The 14,334-nt window shown below is 37.2% G+C and overlaps 1 protein-coding gene across 1 annotated transcript; it reads right to left on the bottom strand.

Annotated features, from left to right (window-relative positions):
- Positions 1–822: 822 nt before the first annotated feature.
- Positions 823–6,014, bottom strand: LOC112791656 (NADH dehydrogenase [ubiquinone] iron-sulfur protein 1, mitochondrial). Its single transcript, XM_025834566.3, has 5 exons — positions 4,922–6,014; positions 4,003–4,249; positions 3,187–3,481; positions 2,302–2,676; positions 823–1,959 (listed from the first exon to the last, which is right to left on the bottom strand). Exons 1-5 carry the CDS (start codon positions 5,334–5,336, stop codon positions 1,063–1,065), a joined length of 2,229 nt encoding a protein of 742 aa, XP_025690351.1. The 5' UTR covers positions 5,337–6,014; the 3' UTR covers positions 823–1,062.
- Positions 6,015–14,334: the final 8,320 nt, after the last annotated feature.

Consider the following 14,334-nt stretch of genomic DNA (forward strand, 5'->3'; position numbering starts at 1 on the left):
TGCTTTAGTATTGATTGTGGTTATGCTTTAATTTTGAAGAAGGGTTGGTTCTTGTTATATTTTTCTAAGTGAATTTTACCATGTTAACTAATGGTTGGAGTCTTGGAAATTTGAATTTTTTTACATGCTAGCTTACAAGAAGGTATCAACGTAATGTAATGTTAACGGCCCGGTTTTCACCCGGTATAATTGTGGCCCGAAAGTGTATTGGTTTCATCGGGTTTAGGGCCGGGTTCGGGTCTAATAAATAGACCCGGTGTATATTTCGGGTCGGGTCTGGGTCACATCAAACCCAGCTTCACCCGACCCATGTACACCCCTACTCCCTACAAGAACTGGGACATAGATGAGATCAATAGGGGAGTGGATCCTCTCTAATGAAAAAAATATTAAATGGTGTGCAATGTTTAATCTAATCACACTGGATTCTGTCAAGTGTTAAAAAAACTGGAAGATATTTTTCCTTCTACTTCTTTTCTGCTTTTGCATTACTGTATGTAAGTGCCCGCAGATACTTGAACATTATGAATATCTGGGTGTGGATTTGGCATCCCAAACCAACATGCTCACAATTGACCTAAAAACAAGAAAAAGAAAGAGTCACGAACAAGTTACGTCTCTTTGACCGATATACTTGCTTTAGAATGTTTATGCTTCCTTTATATGAGATGGGAAGAGAGACGGGTTTTCATATTTGTTTTAATGACTGTTATGGTATGTTGGCCAGTGCTCCGCATAGCATAAACACTTAATTAAATACAATAGCAAGAGCCGACAGTTAGCCATACGAATTTGACCATTTGGTTTTCTCGCATGGAAAAATTTCATGGTAAGAGTGAACTTCACAATCAATCGGGTAACCGAAATTGTACATGGCAACAATTCTACAAAATGGTTCTTTTACACTGCATATTACAATGGAATAGATAAAGCCTAATTTAATTTTATTAGGTACTCTTAACAACCGAGAAACTTTGTGGGTGCAAGTTCTTGCATTGTCAAGGAAAACAAAAAACATGAATCTCTGTTTTTTATTTAAACCAAAAAATTAAAATCCATGCTTCATTTCTTCAACAGTGCACTGCACTGTGCCATTATCTTGGAAGCCCTGGTAATCGCATCGGTCATATAGAAATTCTCTACGGCAGTCCCGAATGCAGTGGTATCTATCTTAGTATTGAAGGTTGGCCTTAGAGAAGATGGCAATGTAGCTGGTTCTCTCTCATCTTGGCGCACTAGGTTTGGGGCTACAATCTTGATTCGAGCACGAACAGCACCAACTGAATCATAGGGCAAATCGATTCCAGCCACCTCAGACAGAGCCCGAATTATCTTCCAGTCATCCCTGGAGTCACCAACTGTTGGAACTGCAGGCAGAGTTTGTTGAGTGCATCCTTCAGTATTTTCATAGGTTCCTTCCTTCTCACTGAATGCTGCAGCTGGCAAAATGATGTTGGCACGATAAACACTCTTGTCACCATGGTGACCTTGATAAACAACAAAAGAATCAGCTGGGATCTTGTCCAAGTTTATATCATCGGCACCCATCAAATATACAAATTTTGCAGACTCGAGACTTTTTTCAGATTGAGGCACAAGTCCAAGGTCAAGTGCAGCAGCCTGGGCAGCATGAAGAAGTAATACATTAAGGCCGTTCCAATCAGGTCTGACAACCTTACCTTGTTTTGCAATGGTTTCAATAGCTGCAAAAATTGCATCCTGGTCCTTTCTCTCAAATATTCCAGCACCGACAATGATAACAGGGTTTTTGGCATTTGATATAGTCTTGGAGAATGGGTGGCGGCCCTCAGCAATTTCAAGTAGTGTTTGGGGGCCAGTACCAAGATGTTGGTGGTCATAGTTGAAATCAGTAGCAGGACCGATGTACCCAACCTTGGCTTGAGTTGCTCTGACAGTCTTGCGGATTCTGGCATTAACCATAGCAGCTTCCACCCTTGGCTGCAAATTTGATATTAAACACACAAGATAGTATTAGATAACCAAATACAAAAAAATAATGCACCCAAGAAAGCACAATGTGTAAATAGTAGATGAACTCAGCAAAAATATAGAATACTTCACAAAAATTCTTTGTTGTTGATAGTCTTGTATTCTCTAAACCTACCCATGCCTATAAACTCCAAAATAACAGTTATAGAATCAAGTCCATGGACACGGTAACTACTAAAAAGAAATGGAATTTGAATAAAACAAGAACCACTTGATCATCAGCAAAGTTAGAAAGACGTATATAAGGAATATTTAGAAATGACTCACTAAAATCAGAGACTAGTGATATACCTGGGTACCAACCAACAGAAAGACATCTGCATTCTCAAGGCCAGCAATGCTAGTATTCATAATATATCCCGATCTCAAATCTGCACTAGTATTTTCGCCAATGCCTTCACACCACACATTATTTGATCCCATCTTATTTACAAAATCTTTTAGTGCAATCATGGACTCAGCATCGGAAAGTTTGCCAGCTATTCCAACAATTTCTTCTGGTTTAACTTTGTGCGCAACCTCAGCTACCACAGCAAGGGCATCGCGCCAGCTGACAGACTTAAAACGTCCATCAGGACCACGAATCATAGGGTCATTTAACCTCTGCCTCTTCAAACCATCATAACAAAAGCGGGTCTTGTCTGAAATCCATTCTTCATTTATGTCCTGCAAAGGGAATGCAGAATAGACTATATCGGCAAACTATAAATATAAAAATGAACCTTCTAGACAGAAGAAAAAAGGTGCTACAGTAACAATGACAAAGAAGCATGGAACTATGAAAAAATATGTTGAACAACAAAAATTTTGCAGGCCAAATTTTGTGGGGTCCAATATAAGGCATGCAGGGAGTCTAGGTAAAGCACCTTATTCTCCCATCCCCTCCCCTTCCTCCCCCCACAGGATCCTGTTGAGTGAAAAACTAATGAGGGAATGCAACCCCACCAAAAATACATTAACATGTTAAAACCTTACTGTCCCTCCAATATCTCACCCACAAGAGGATCAAGTGCTCCTTAAACATCTGCGGACTAACAACAGCTTAGTGTATCAACAGAATGATGATTTTTGTTTACAGAAACAAATAAATTTAAGTGCCACAAAAATAATTGGAGCCTTAGCAACCACAAGAAAGAACCACAAATAGTTAAGTAAAATATTTTCATCAGATCAAACCTCATTTAGACGAGGGAGAATACGCATGACTTCAGGTCCTCTGCTGTCAATTCGAATATTGGATCCAACGGCATCAGTAACATCAATGCTTTCTGTTCCCTTCAATTCCCAATTTCGGGCTTTAAAAGCAAAAGGTTTCGACGTGAGTGCTCCAACAGGACAGATATCTATCACGTTTCCAGAAAGTTCACTTGTCATAAGTTTCTCAACATATGTCCCAATCTCCTCTCCACTGCCACGACCTAACATGCCAAGATCCTGAACCCCAGCAACCTCTGTTGCAAACCTAACACACCTGTTTGGGGAAAAAAAAGGAATTTCACAAGAGCCTTTTAGCACACCACGTAAGATTGCTTTACACAACATTTAGCATTCAAGTGAATAAGTGAAAACATAAAATGGAAGGTAATTTTTACTTCATGTAAATTAGTTTAAGACAACTTAAAAGAAGCCAAAGCCAGCCCAAACAGGAACAAAATGAAAATCAGATTAACATATCTCCAAGGAAGGCAATTTTCACTCCATGTAAATTAGTTTAATACATAATCTTTTTCAAAATCTTCCATAATGTGGTATCAACCACTGACTCATTTTAGAATAAGGGGATGCTTAATTCTTTTAAAGATTATTCCACAAATAAACATGATATAAACCATTAAAGTGGAAGTTACTTATCTAGAACAATATAATCATAGCTTGTATAACATAATGCATTTCTGACTTCCACTATACAGAACCTTTATTTATTTATTTTGATACAAAAAGAAATAGCACCTTTATATCCAAAATTCACAGTTAGATTTGCAAAAAATTTACCTTGTACATTGAATGCAACGAGTCATCACAGTCTTCACCAAAGGTCCAAGGTTCTTATCTACCACAGATCTCTTCATTTCAGTGAACCGACCACGATCAGAACCAAAAGCCATTGACTGATCCTGAAGATCACATTCCCCACCTTGATCACAAATTGGGCAATCTAGTGGATGGTTCATCAATAAAAACTCCATCACTCCTTCTCTAGCTTTCTTTGCAACAGGTGTGTCGGTCTTAATTTTCATTCCTACAGATCAATATCTCATTAGCTTAAATCTTTAACAAGAATCAGATCAATAAAAGGTTAAAAACCCCATCCAAACAAAATCCAAGCATGTATTCATTTAGTGTGTTCGGCTTAATGAGAATGATAACTTAGAATTTCTCTATTATAGAAACACAATACAGGGAAATCAGTGTGCAAAGAGAGAAAGGGAGAACTAGTGAGAAATCTGCAAAATTAACAATTGACACGGATAATTACTAAACACAGAAACAACGGTTTGAAAGTTTGTTCTTTTTTAAAAAAATATAAAACAAAAAGCACCAAAGATAACTGGATTAAAGCTAAATGATATTTCATTACCATCCTCTACAAACTACATCATGCCAACAAGGCAACAACGTAACCCGATAAAACTTCATAATATGTTCAAGGAAGCACAAATTTGGACATAAACAGTTGATAACAAAGTTTTGTACATGGCAGTGGAAATCAAACAAAGAAAAAAGAAATCATCATAATGTGCCGAATCCCTCTAATCATGAACATGATCGAATTCCAACATGTCATAAACGTATCCGGCAATCACAATACAAGAGGGACACCAAAATGAAATCCTATCCATATAATCAACATAAGGACGAACTACAACAGCTAATCATTCAAAAAGAAAAAGAAGAAGAATAAGAAGCCGACCAGGAAGAGCAGGCATGGCGCAAGAAGCAACAGGCTTGGGAGACTTCTCGACCTCGACAAGACACATGCGGCAGTTACCGGCGATGGAGAGGCGGCTGTGGTAACAGAAGCGGGGAATGTCGACGCCGGCAACCTCGCAGGCCTGAAGGACAGTCATGCCCTTGGGGATTTTCACCGGGTACCCATCCACGAACACCTCGATGGCGTCCTCCGGGTTAGGGAAGTGTACCCTAGCGCCGGCAACGGGGGTCCGGGGCGGAAGATCCGGGGGAGGGGCCTGGGCCTGGGCAGCTTCGGGCTTTTGGAGCTCGGGCTTGGAGACAATGGTGCGGATGAAGATGTTCCTAGGGTTTTGAGAATTGAGTAGCCTTGAGGTGGGTCTCATGGCCTTTGAAGCTAACAAGCCCAGCCCCATTTTTCTTCCGATTCCTTCTTCTTCCTCTTTCTCTCCCTCTCTCTCTCTCTCTCTCTCTCTCTATGAGATTGTGTTACGGCGTTCCCGTGGGATTTGAGGGGTGCTGTCGGATCGTTGCAGGAATCTGAATCTCCGATTGATCTTTGGGTCTGTTGATTTGATTGGGGAGAGTGTTGGTGTGTGTGGAGTTGAAGGGGAAGAAGAGAAATTATGGTGGGATGCTCCGGTTTATTATTCGGGTTGATCCGGTCTGTATACGAATGGTGTTGGTGAATGAAAGATGAATGTAGAATGTTGTTCAAATGGGCCTCTCAATTTCATGCTGCTTACGCTTATAGTTTCCTCTCCACATTTTTTGGGAGTATTGCCCATTCGTTCAGTCACCGACCTATGCTTGTGATTGTGACCCGTGACTACGCCAGTGTTTTTTTTGGATGTGGCCCAATGGCAGCTAGGCTGACCTGCCCAAAGACCCGAAACCGCCCTACCCGGACAATAAACCGGATCTCACTCAAGCTTCTCTCCAGCCTCCAGGCACTAGGAGGAGGTCTTCACTCTTCATCTTCTAGCCACCACTCCGTCGTTGAGGGCCTGTCTCATCTTTTCAATTGCCTCAAAATACATGAGATTTCGTTTTGGGCATAAGCCCAATTGTTATGAAATAAAAAGCTAGTCACCACAGACACACAGGTTATCTCTTGGTCTTGATTCTCTTTGAAAAGAAAAAATTTAATAAAAAGGAGTCCTTTAAATTTGATAAAAGATTTAAAAATATTTTAAATTTTATTTTGTTTCAATTTTATGCTAAAAGTTTTCGATTTGCATCAAATATATCTATGACGACTAATTTTTCAAAAAATTTAAGACAAATTCAACAACAATTTCATAATAACAACCCTCAACACAAACAAATCAAGCATAATTTTCATACATTATTATTAGATTGGTCTTAAATTTTTTGAAAATTTTGCCGTCGAGGATATATTTGATGCAAATCGAAAACTTTTGGGACAAAATTAAAATAAAATAAAACTTAGAGGTATTTTCAAAACTTTTGCCAAACTTCAAAAATAAAAAATATACTTTATCCAATTTATAATTTTTAACATAAGAGGTAAAACATATAAAATAAGTATACAAATATCGCGTATATAATTTATCGTTCCATGTTATATTATGAATCTCAAATATTTATAGTAATTATCTTTTATGATTTTTTTTCCTGGTGTACAGTTTTTTATGATTTTGTCTAAAGCTAGGAGGAGACAGAGATTTTTTTTTTGGTAAAAGGAGACAGAGTTATTACTTATTAGCAGTCGCCCACTTGCCCTAATACAAAACGTCTCAAATTCAAACTCGTCCACAGGCTCTACTATTTCTTTGGCCTTGCAGGCTTCACTATTTAGTTAAGCCAAAATTCAGAATTCAGCTACATGCTTTTTTTTCGGTCTACATCTACGTAGTTATAAACTGAGCCTTTTTTTAATATATACATGAACCGAGTTAAAGGCCCACGAAGAAGAAACAATAAATTTCAAACTAAACGGAATAACAAGTCCAAAAAAAGAGTAACTAAGCAGGATAAAATATTTGTTTAATTTGTTCATATCTATTAACAAGCAAACTATTTCTTTAGGAAGAATATGTTTGTTTATTGATTTTTTAGGCTTTTAAGTAGTTCTTGATGATCTCTGTAAAAAACAATAGAATAGTTCTTAACAAATATCCAAGCCCATCGTGGGTTGTTGAGTTGGGTCCTGCCCAGTGATTGCTTCCACCGTTTTTCTTAGTACAATCCAAATTCCAAAGGAAAAAATCTATATATGTAAAAAACAAAAATCATTATATATGAAAAAAATTAAACTAAAAATAATTTTATAAAATCTGAATATTTAACCTTTATTCATTTATAAAAAAAAGTTATTTTCTCTTCTAGGGAGCTCTTTTTCTCTCAATAGGAGAGTCTTCTAATAACTTCGGGTTCTTCCCAAAAAGGAAATTATTTTCAACCTTGTTTCAATTACCAAATCTATATTCTCACATAATCCTTGCTCAACTTGAACCTTCAAAACCACTGGGAAACCTGAAATACACAACAACTCTTCTTTAGTAACCTACAACATGAACAATATCGAAGGAAAAGCCATCAAGCTCAACAAGCCTGGAGAACTAGGATATAAGAAAGAATGCTTAAATGTGGTGGGTAAGTTAATAAGTGACAAGGAGATAAATTTCAAAACATGTAAGAATACTTTGCTGAAAATGTGGGAAAATCCTCAAGGTGTTGCAGTTACAGACATTGGATGGAAGAAGATGTTATTCAGCTTCAAAGACAGGAAGAAAGGGTTGCAGATTATTTGGAATAGACCATGGAATGCCAAAGGAAACATGGTCAATCTCATATTATGGAGGGGGGCGAATCAGTTTTCGAAGTTGACCATGACTTCATGAAATTTTGGATTCAAGTGCATGGCATTCCACATGACTTCATGGATAAAGAGACAAATATTCTTATCGACGAAATATTAGGAGTCTTGGTCGAAGTTGAAGATCCAAAAGTAGATGGAGTCCTTAGGAGACTATATTTGAGAATCAGGGTTAGCATCAATATCACCAAGGCTCTACCTACAGGATTCTGGTTAGATAGAGAGAAGTTGCCACAATTGTGGGTCTTTTTCAAGTATGAGAGGCTGCTGGACAGCTATTGTTTCAACTGTGGTATATTAGGACATGAGAAGAAAACATGCAAGAATCCAACAGTCATGGCATGCTGGGATCCAACAAAGAAGAAATACTCACCGGGATTGGGAGTAAGCCAGGGACGACCAGGTCCAACCATGGGAGGAGGCATCTCAAAACAACAAGGATGGAGAGAGGAAGGGGAGGAGCAGGCGCGTGAGCAACTGAACCCTGATAGAGAGAGTGGTGAAGAACAAAGCTCTAAGGAGAGTAGGATTAGGGCTGAGCGAGTACTGCAGCAGAAAATCTGGAAGGAAAGTGTCTGGAAAAACCAAATGAGGAGAGAATAAGAGATGGCAGATGCAGAAGAGCAGGTAGAAGAAGTACTGAAAATCCCTTATTTTCAGGAAGAGAGGGATACGCAGCATGACCTAGGAGCAGCCTATAAACTCAGCAATCTCATTAAGGAGATAAGAGAGAGGAACAACGAATGGGCCAATAACAAAAAGGCCCAGAAGGGAGAAAGGAGGTATGAGGTGCAAAAATAAGGTGAAAACGGACAAATAAGGGATATTGGGCCCAACACAAGGGCTTTACATCAGCAAGCATGGAATGTTGAAGGAAATGGGCTGAATAATTATATAACTGAAGAAGAAGAAGAAGTAAACAACTATAAAATAGAAGATTAGAAGTTAGGCTCGAAAAAAAAAAAGAAAAAGAAACCATAGGCCAGGAATTAAAAAGACTTATGTTAGCAAGAACGAGGGACAAACAAGCGTGTGAAGCCAGAACAGAGGGAAAGAAAAATCAAGAACTGCTGAAGGGTGGAACGGAGGAGAATGCTTTAAGAAAGCTATCCAAGGAAGCTCAGAATAGAGAACATGAATTTGTGAGTCAGCATGTCAAGCCAGGTGAGAACGTCTACTATATAGAGTTAGCAAGCGATGAAGATGAAGATAAAGGAACGGAAGCACAGACAGATTGGGAAACGCGACTAGCTAAGAAGTTGGAATCGAAGCTGAACTTGAAAAGGAAACGAGAAAACAAACAGGTTCCACTGCTAATATACAGGGAATGGAAGGAGGAGCAAGAGGATAGGGAACCCAAGAAAGTAAAGAACAGCATCACCACTCTGGGCACAGGGGAGTATCAGTTAGCTAAGCATGTCTCTGGTCAGAATAAAGGAATACAAATGGTTGAGGAGGTGGATCTTAACATGCCCCAACCTCAGCCATGAGTATCATTAGCTGGAATTGTAGGGGAATAGCGGCTGCCCCGACAATTTTTGAGTTGTATAATTTATGTAAAAAGGTAAAGCCGCTTATAGTGTTTTTAATGGAAACTAGGGCTAGTCAAGAAAAAATGAATAGGATAAGAAGAAGGCTTAATTTTGACAAGATGTTTTGCGTAGAATCCCGGGGCTTGTCCGGTGGACTATGTTTGTTATGAACATCTAATACTAATATCGATGTTTACGAGTGGTGTGATAACTATATTAAAGATAGTATTAACATTAATAATGTTCTGAAATGGCAGGGCGTTTTTGTGTATGGTAACCCAGTTTTTCAAAAGCGAAGGAAACTATGGCAGGAGCTTATGGTAAGTAATAGGAGCAGGGAAGAACCTCAAGCTTATTTGGGGGACTTTAACGATATTCTAAGTCAAGACAAAAAAGTAGGCATTCATCCACAACCAAGAATTTATTTAGATACATTTAAAAGGTTTGTAGATGATAATAGTTTAATGGATATTGACCTTAAAGGAAGTAGGTACACATGGTACAACAATCCAAGAAACAACTTTATCACTAGGGAAAGACTAGATAGGGTGTTAGTAAATTAGAAATAGCTGCATATATACCAGAATGTTATCCTAAAAGCTGCTCCGGCAATAAGTTCAGACCATTGTGCCTTAATTTTGGAAACACAACCGCGAGATCGGATAAAAAAAGAATTCAGGTTTGAGACCTTTTGGACAGAGCATGAGGAGTGCAAAGAGGTAATTAGGAGGAGTTGGCAGCAGGATGATGGAAACAGAAACTGTTGGAATCAATTTACTAGAAAGAGAAGTAGATGCAAAAGGGAGTTGACGGAGTGGAGCAGAAGAAAGTTTAAAAGAGTAAATAAAGAAATAGAAAAAAAAGGAAAGTGAGCTACATCAAATACAAGAGGGCGATATGAGGGATAGAGATCAAAGAAGAGAGAGAGAACTGAAGAACCAGATATCAGATCTTTGGAAACAAGAAGAAAAATATTGAGGGCAAAGATCAAGGTTAAAATGGTTAAAATGGGGCGACAAAAACACAGTCTTCTTTCATGCAACAACCATACAGAGAATAATGAGGAATAGAATTGACAAATTGAAAAAGATGAGGCAGGACATTGGATAAAAGGAGAAGTAGACATAACGAGGTTAGTAGAAACACATTTTACTAAGCTGTTTACTTCTGAATGGGATGGGAACCTGGAATAGTGCATAAGAGATATACCAACGAGAGTCACTAGAGAGATGAATGATGAGCTAATGGCAAAGATCAAAGACGACGAAATTAAGGACGCAGTCTTTAGTATGGGAAGCTTAAAAGCTCCAGGGCCAGATGGTTTAAACGGACTATTCTTCCAACAGCATTGGGATATCCTGATTAAAGAAGTGTGTGGTGTGGTGAGGCAGATTTATGAAGACGGTAGCTTGATGAGTGGATAATTTATACGCTTTTTGGCATTTTTTTACGTAGTTTTTAATAGGATCTAGCTACTTTTAGGGATGTTTTTATTAGTTTTATGCAAAATTCACATTTCTGGACTTTACTATGAGTTTTTTGTGTTTTTCTGTGATCTCATGTATTTTCTGGCTGAAATTGAGAGACCTGAGTAGAAATCTGATTCAGGCTGAAAAAGGACTACTGATGTTGTTGGATTCTGACCTCCCTGCACTCGAGATGAAATTTCTGGAGCTATAGAACTCCAAATGGCGCGCTCTCAACTGCGTTGGAAAGTAGACATCTAGGAATTTTTAGCAATATATAATAGTCCACACTTTATTCGAGTTAAGACAACACAAACTGGCATTCAACGCCAGTTTCATGCTGCATTCTGGAGTAAAACGCCAGGAACACGTCACAAACCAGAGTTAAACGCCAAACAGACGTTACAACTTGGCGTTTAACTCCAAGAGAAGCCTCTGCACGTGTAAAGATCAAGTTCAGCCCAAGCACACACTAAAGTGGGCCCCGAAAGTGGATTTATGCACTTAGACTTATTTCTGTAAACCCTAGTAACTAGTCTAGTATAAATAGGACTTTTTACTATTGTATTTTTGGTCTTGGTCATGCTGGTTCCCGCTCTGGGGCCGGAACCAATGAACACCTTCATCACTTATGTATTTTTAACGGTGGAGTTTCTACACACCATAGATTAAGGTGTGGAGCTCTGCTGTACCTCGAGAATTAATGCAATTACTATTATTCTTCTATTCAATTCAAGCTTATTCTTGTTCTAAGATATCATTCGTACTTCAACCTGATGGATGTGATGATCCGTGACACTCATCATCATCCGTCCTTATGAACGTGTGCCTGATAACCACATCCGTTCTACCTTAGATTGAATGAATATCTCTTGGATTCCTTAATCAGAATCTTTGTGGTATAAGCTAGAATTATTGGCGGCCATTCTTGAGAATCTGGAAAGTCTAAACCTTGTCTGTGGTATTCTGAGTAGGAATCAGGGATTGAATGACTGTGACGAGCTTCAAACTCGTGATTGTTGGGCGTAGTGACAGACGCAAAAGAATAAATGGATTCTATTCCGACATGATCGAGAACCGACAGAAGATTAACCGTGCTGTGACAGAGCATTTGGACCATTTTTACTGAGAGAATGGGAAGTAGCCATTGACAACGGTGATGCTCTACATACAACTTGCCATGGAAAGGAGTAAGAAGGATTGGATGAAAGCAGTAGGAAAGCAGAGATTCAACAGGAACAAAGCATCTCCATACACTTATCTGAAATTCCCACCAATGATTTACATAAGTATCTTTATCTCTATTTTATGCTTTATTTGTCTTATTATTCAAAAACCATGATAACCATTTGAGTCCGCCTAACTGAGATTTACAAGATGACCATAGCTTGCTTCATACCAACAATCTCCGTGGGATCGACCCTTACTTACGTAAGGTATTACTTGGACGACCCAGTGCACTTACTGGTTAGTTGTGCAAAGTTGTGACAAAGTGTGATTCACGTTTGAGAGCTCCAAGCGTATTGGCACCATTGTTGATGATCACAATTTCATGCACCAAGTTTTTGGCACCGTTGCTGGGGATTGTTCGAGTTTGGACAACTGACGGTTCATCTTGTTGCTCAGATTAGGTAATTCTGTTTTTCAAAAAGTTTTCAAAAATTAAAAAAAAAATTTCTTTGTTTTCGTTTTTCAAAAAAATTTTTTTGAAAAAAATACAAAAAAATTTAATAAAATCATAAAAAATTTTGTGCATTTTTTCGAAAACTCATGCATGGTGTTTCTTCATGATCTTCAAGTTGTTCTTGGTAAGTCTTCTTGTTTGATCTTGATATTTTCTTGTTTTGTGTTTTTTGTTGTTTCTCATATGCATTTTTGAATTCTTAGTGTATAAATATGAAAAATTTCTAAGTTTGGTGTCTTGTATGTTTTTCTTTTCTTGAAAATTTTTCAAAAATAAGTCTTGATGTTCATCTTGATCTTCAAAGTGTTCTTGGTGTTCATCTTGACATTCATAGTGTTCTTGCATGCATTAAGTGTTTTGATCCAAAATTTTCATGTTTTGGGTCATATTTGTGTTTTTCTCTCTCCTCATTAAAAATTCAAAAATAAAAAAATATATTTTCCTTATTTTGCTCATAATTTATGAAAAATTGAGTTGACTTAGTAAAAAAATTTTAAAACTTAGCTATTTTTTATAAGTCAAGTCAAATTTTTAATTTTAAAAAATCCTATCTTTTCAAAATCTTTTTCAAAAATCAAATATTTTTCATTTTTTTATTATTTTTGAAAATTTTTAAAATTTATTTTCAAAATATTTTTCTTATCTTTATTTCAAAATTTCGAAAACTTTACTAATAATTAATGTGATTGATTCAAAAATTTGAAGTTTGTTACTTTCTTGTTAAGAAAAATCTTTAAATTTTGGAGTCATATCTTTTAGTTTCTTGTTAGTCAAGTAATCAATTTTAATTTTAAAAATCAAATCTTTTCCAAAATATATTTTTCAATCATATCTTTTCAAAATATCTTTTTCAAATCATATCTTTTTCAAAATTGATTTCAAAAATCTTTTCTAACTTTTTATCTTTTCAAAATTGATTTTCAAATCTTTTTCAACTAACTAATTGACTTTTTGTTTGTTTCTTATCTTTTTCAAAACCACCTAACTACTTTCCTCTCTCTAATTTTCGAAAATTACCTCCCTTTTTTTTCAAAATTCTTTTTTAACTAATTGTTTCAAATTTTAATTTTTATTTTATTCCTTTTCTTAATTTTTGAATTTTAACTTTAATATTTTTCTTTTATTTTAGTTAATTTTCAGAAACTCTTCTCTCTCATCTCTTTCTATTTATTTATTCATTTACTAACACTTCTCTTCATCTTAAAATTCGAACCCTCTCTTCCTCTCTGAGTTCAAATTTTCCTCTTTTCCTTCTTCTATTCTTTTCTTCTTCTACTAACATAAAGGAATCTCTCTACTGTGGTAAAGAGGATCCCTATTATTATTTTCTGTTCTCTTCTTTTTCATATGAGCAGGAGCAAGGACAAGAACATTCTTGTTGAAGCAGATCGTGAACCTGAAAGGACCCTAAGGAGGAAGCTAAGGGAAGCTAAAGCACAACCCTCTGGAGAGGACTTGACAGAAATTTTTGAAAAAGAAGAGAAGATGACAGCCGAAAATAATAACAAAAACAATAACGCAAGGAGGATGCTTGGTGATTATACTACACCTACTTCCAAATTTTATGGAAGAAGCATCTCAATCCCTACCATTGGAGCAAACAATTTTAAGCTGAAGCCTCAACTAGTTGCTCTAATGCAACAGAACTGCAAGTTTCATGGACTTCCATCAGAAGATCCCTACCAGTTTTTAACTGAGTTCTTGCAGATCTGTGAGACTGTTAAGACTAATGGAGTAGATCCTGAAATCTACAGGCTCATGCTTTTTCCTTTTGCTGTAAGAGACAGAGCTAAAACATAGGTGGACTCACAACCTAAAGATAGCCTGGACTCTTGGGATAAGCTGGTCACGACCTTCTTGGCCAAGTTCTTTCCTTCTCAAAAGCTGAAC

This window comes from Arachis hypogaea, chromosome 3, assembly GCF_003086295.3.
Source record: "Arachis hypogaea cultivar Tifrunner chromosome 3, arahy.Tifrunner.gnm2.J5K5, whole genome shotgun sequence".
Taxonomy (NCBI): Eukaryota; Viridiplantae; Streptophyta; class Magnoliopsida; order Fabales; family Fabaceae; genus Arachis; species Arachis hypogaea.

Bases quoted from the DNA above. Each gene is read 5' to 3' on its own strand.
- LOC112791656 (XM_025834566.3), bottom strand. From the start codon at position 5,336: ATGGGGCTGGGCTTGTTAGCTTCAAAGGCCATGAGACCCACCTCAAGG. The intron at 4,250-4,921 runs GTCGGCTTCTTA...ATTGATCTGTAG, and splicing joins CGCCATGCCTGCTCTTCCTG to GAATGAAAATTAAGACCGAC. The intron at 2,677-3,186 runs GTTTGATCTGAT...TTCCCTTTGCAG, and splicing joins TTCTCCCTCGTCTAAATGAG to GACATAAATGAAGAATGGAT.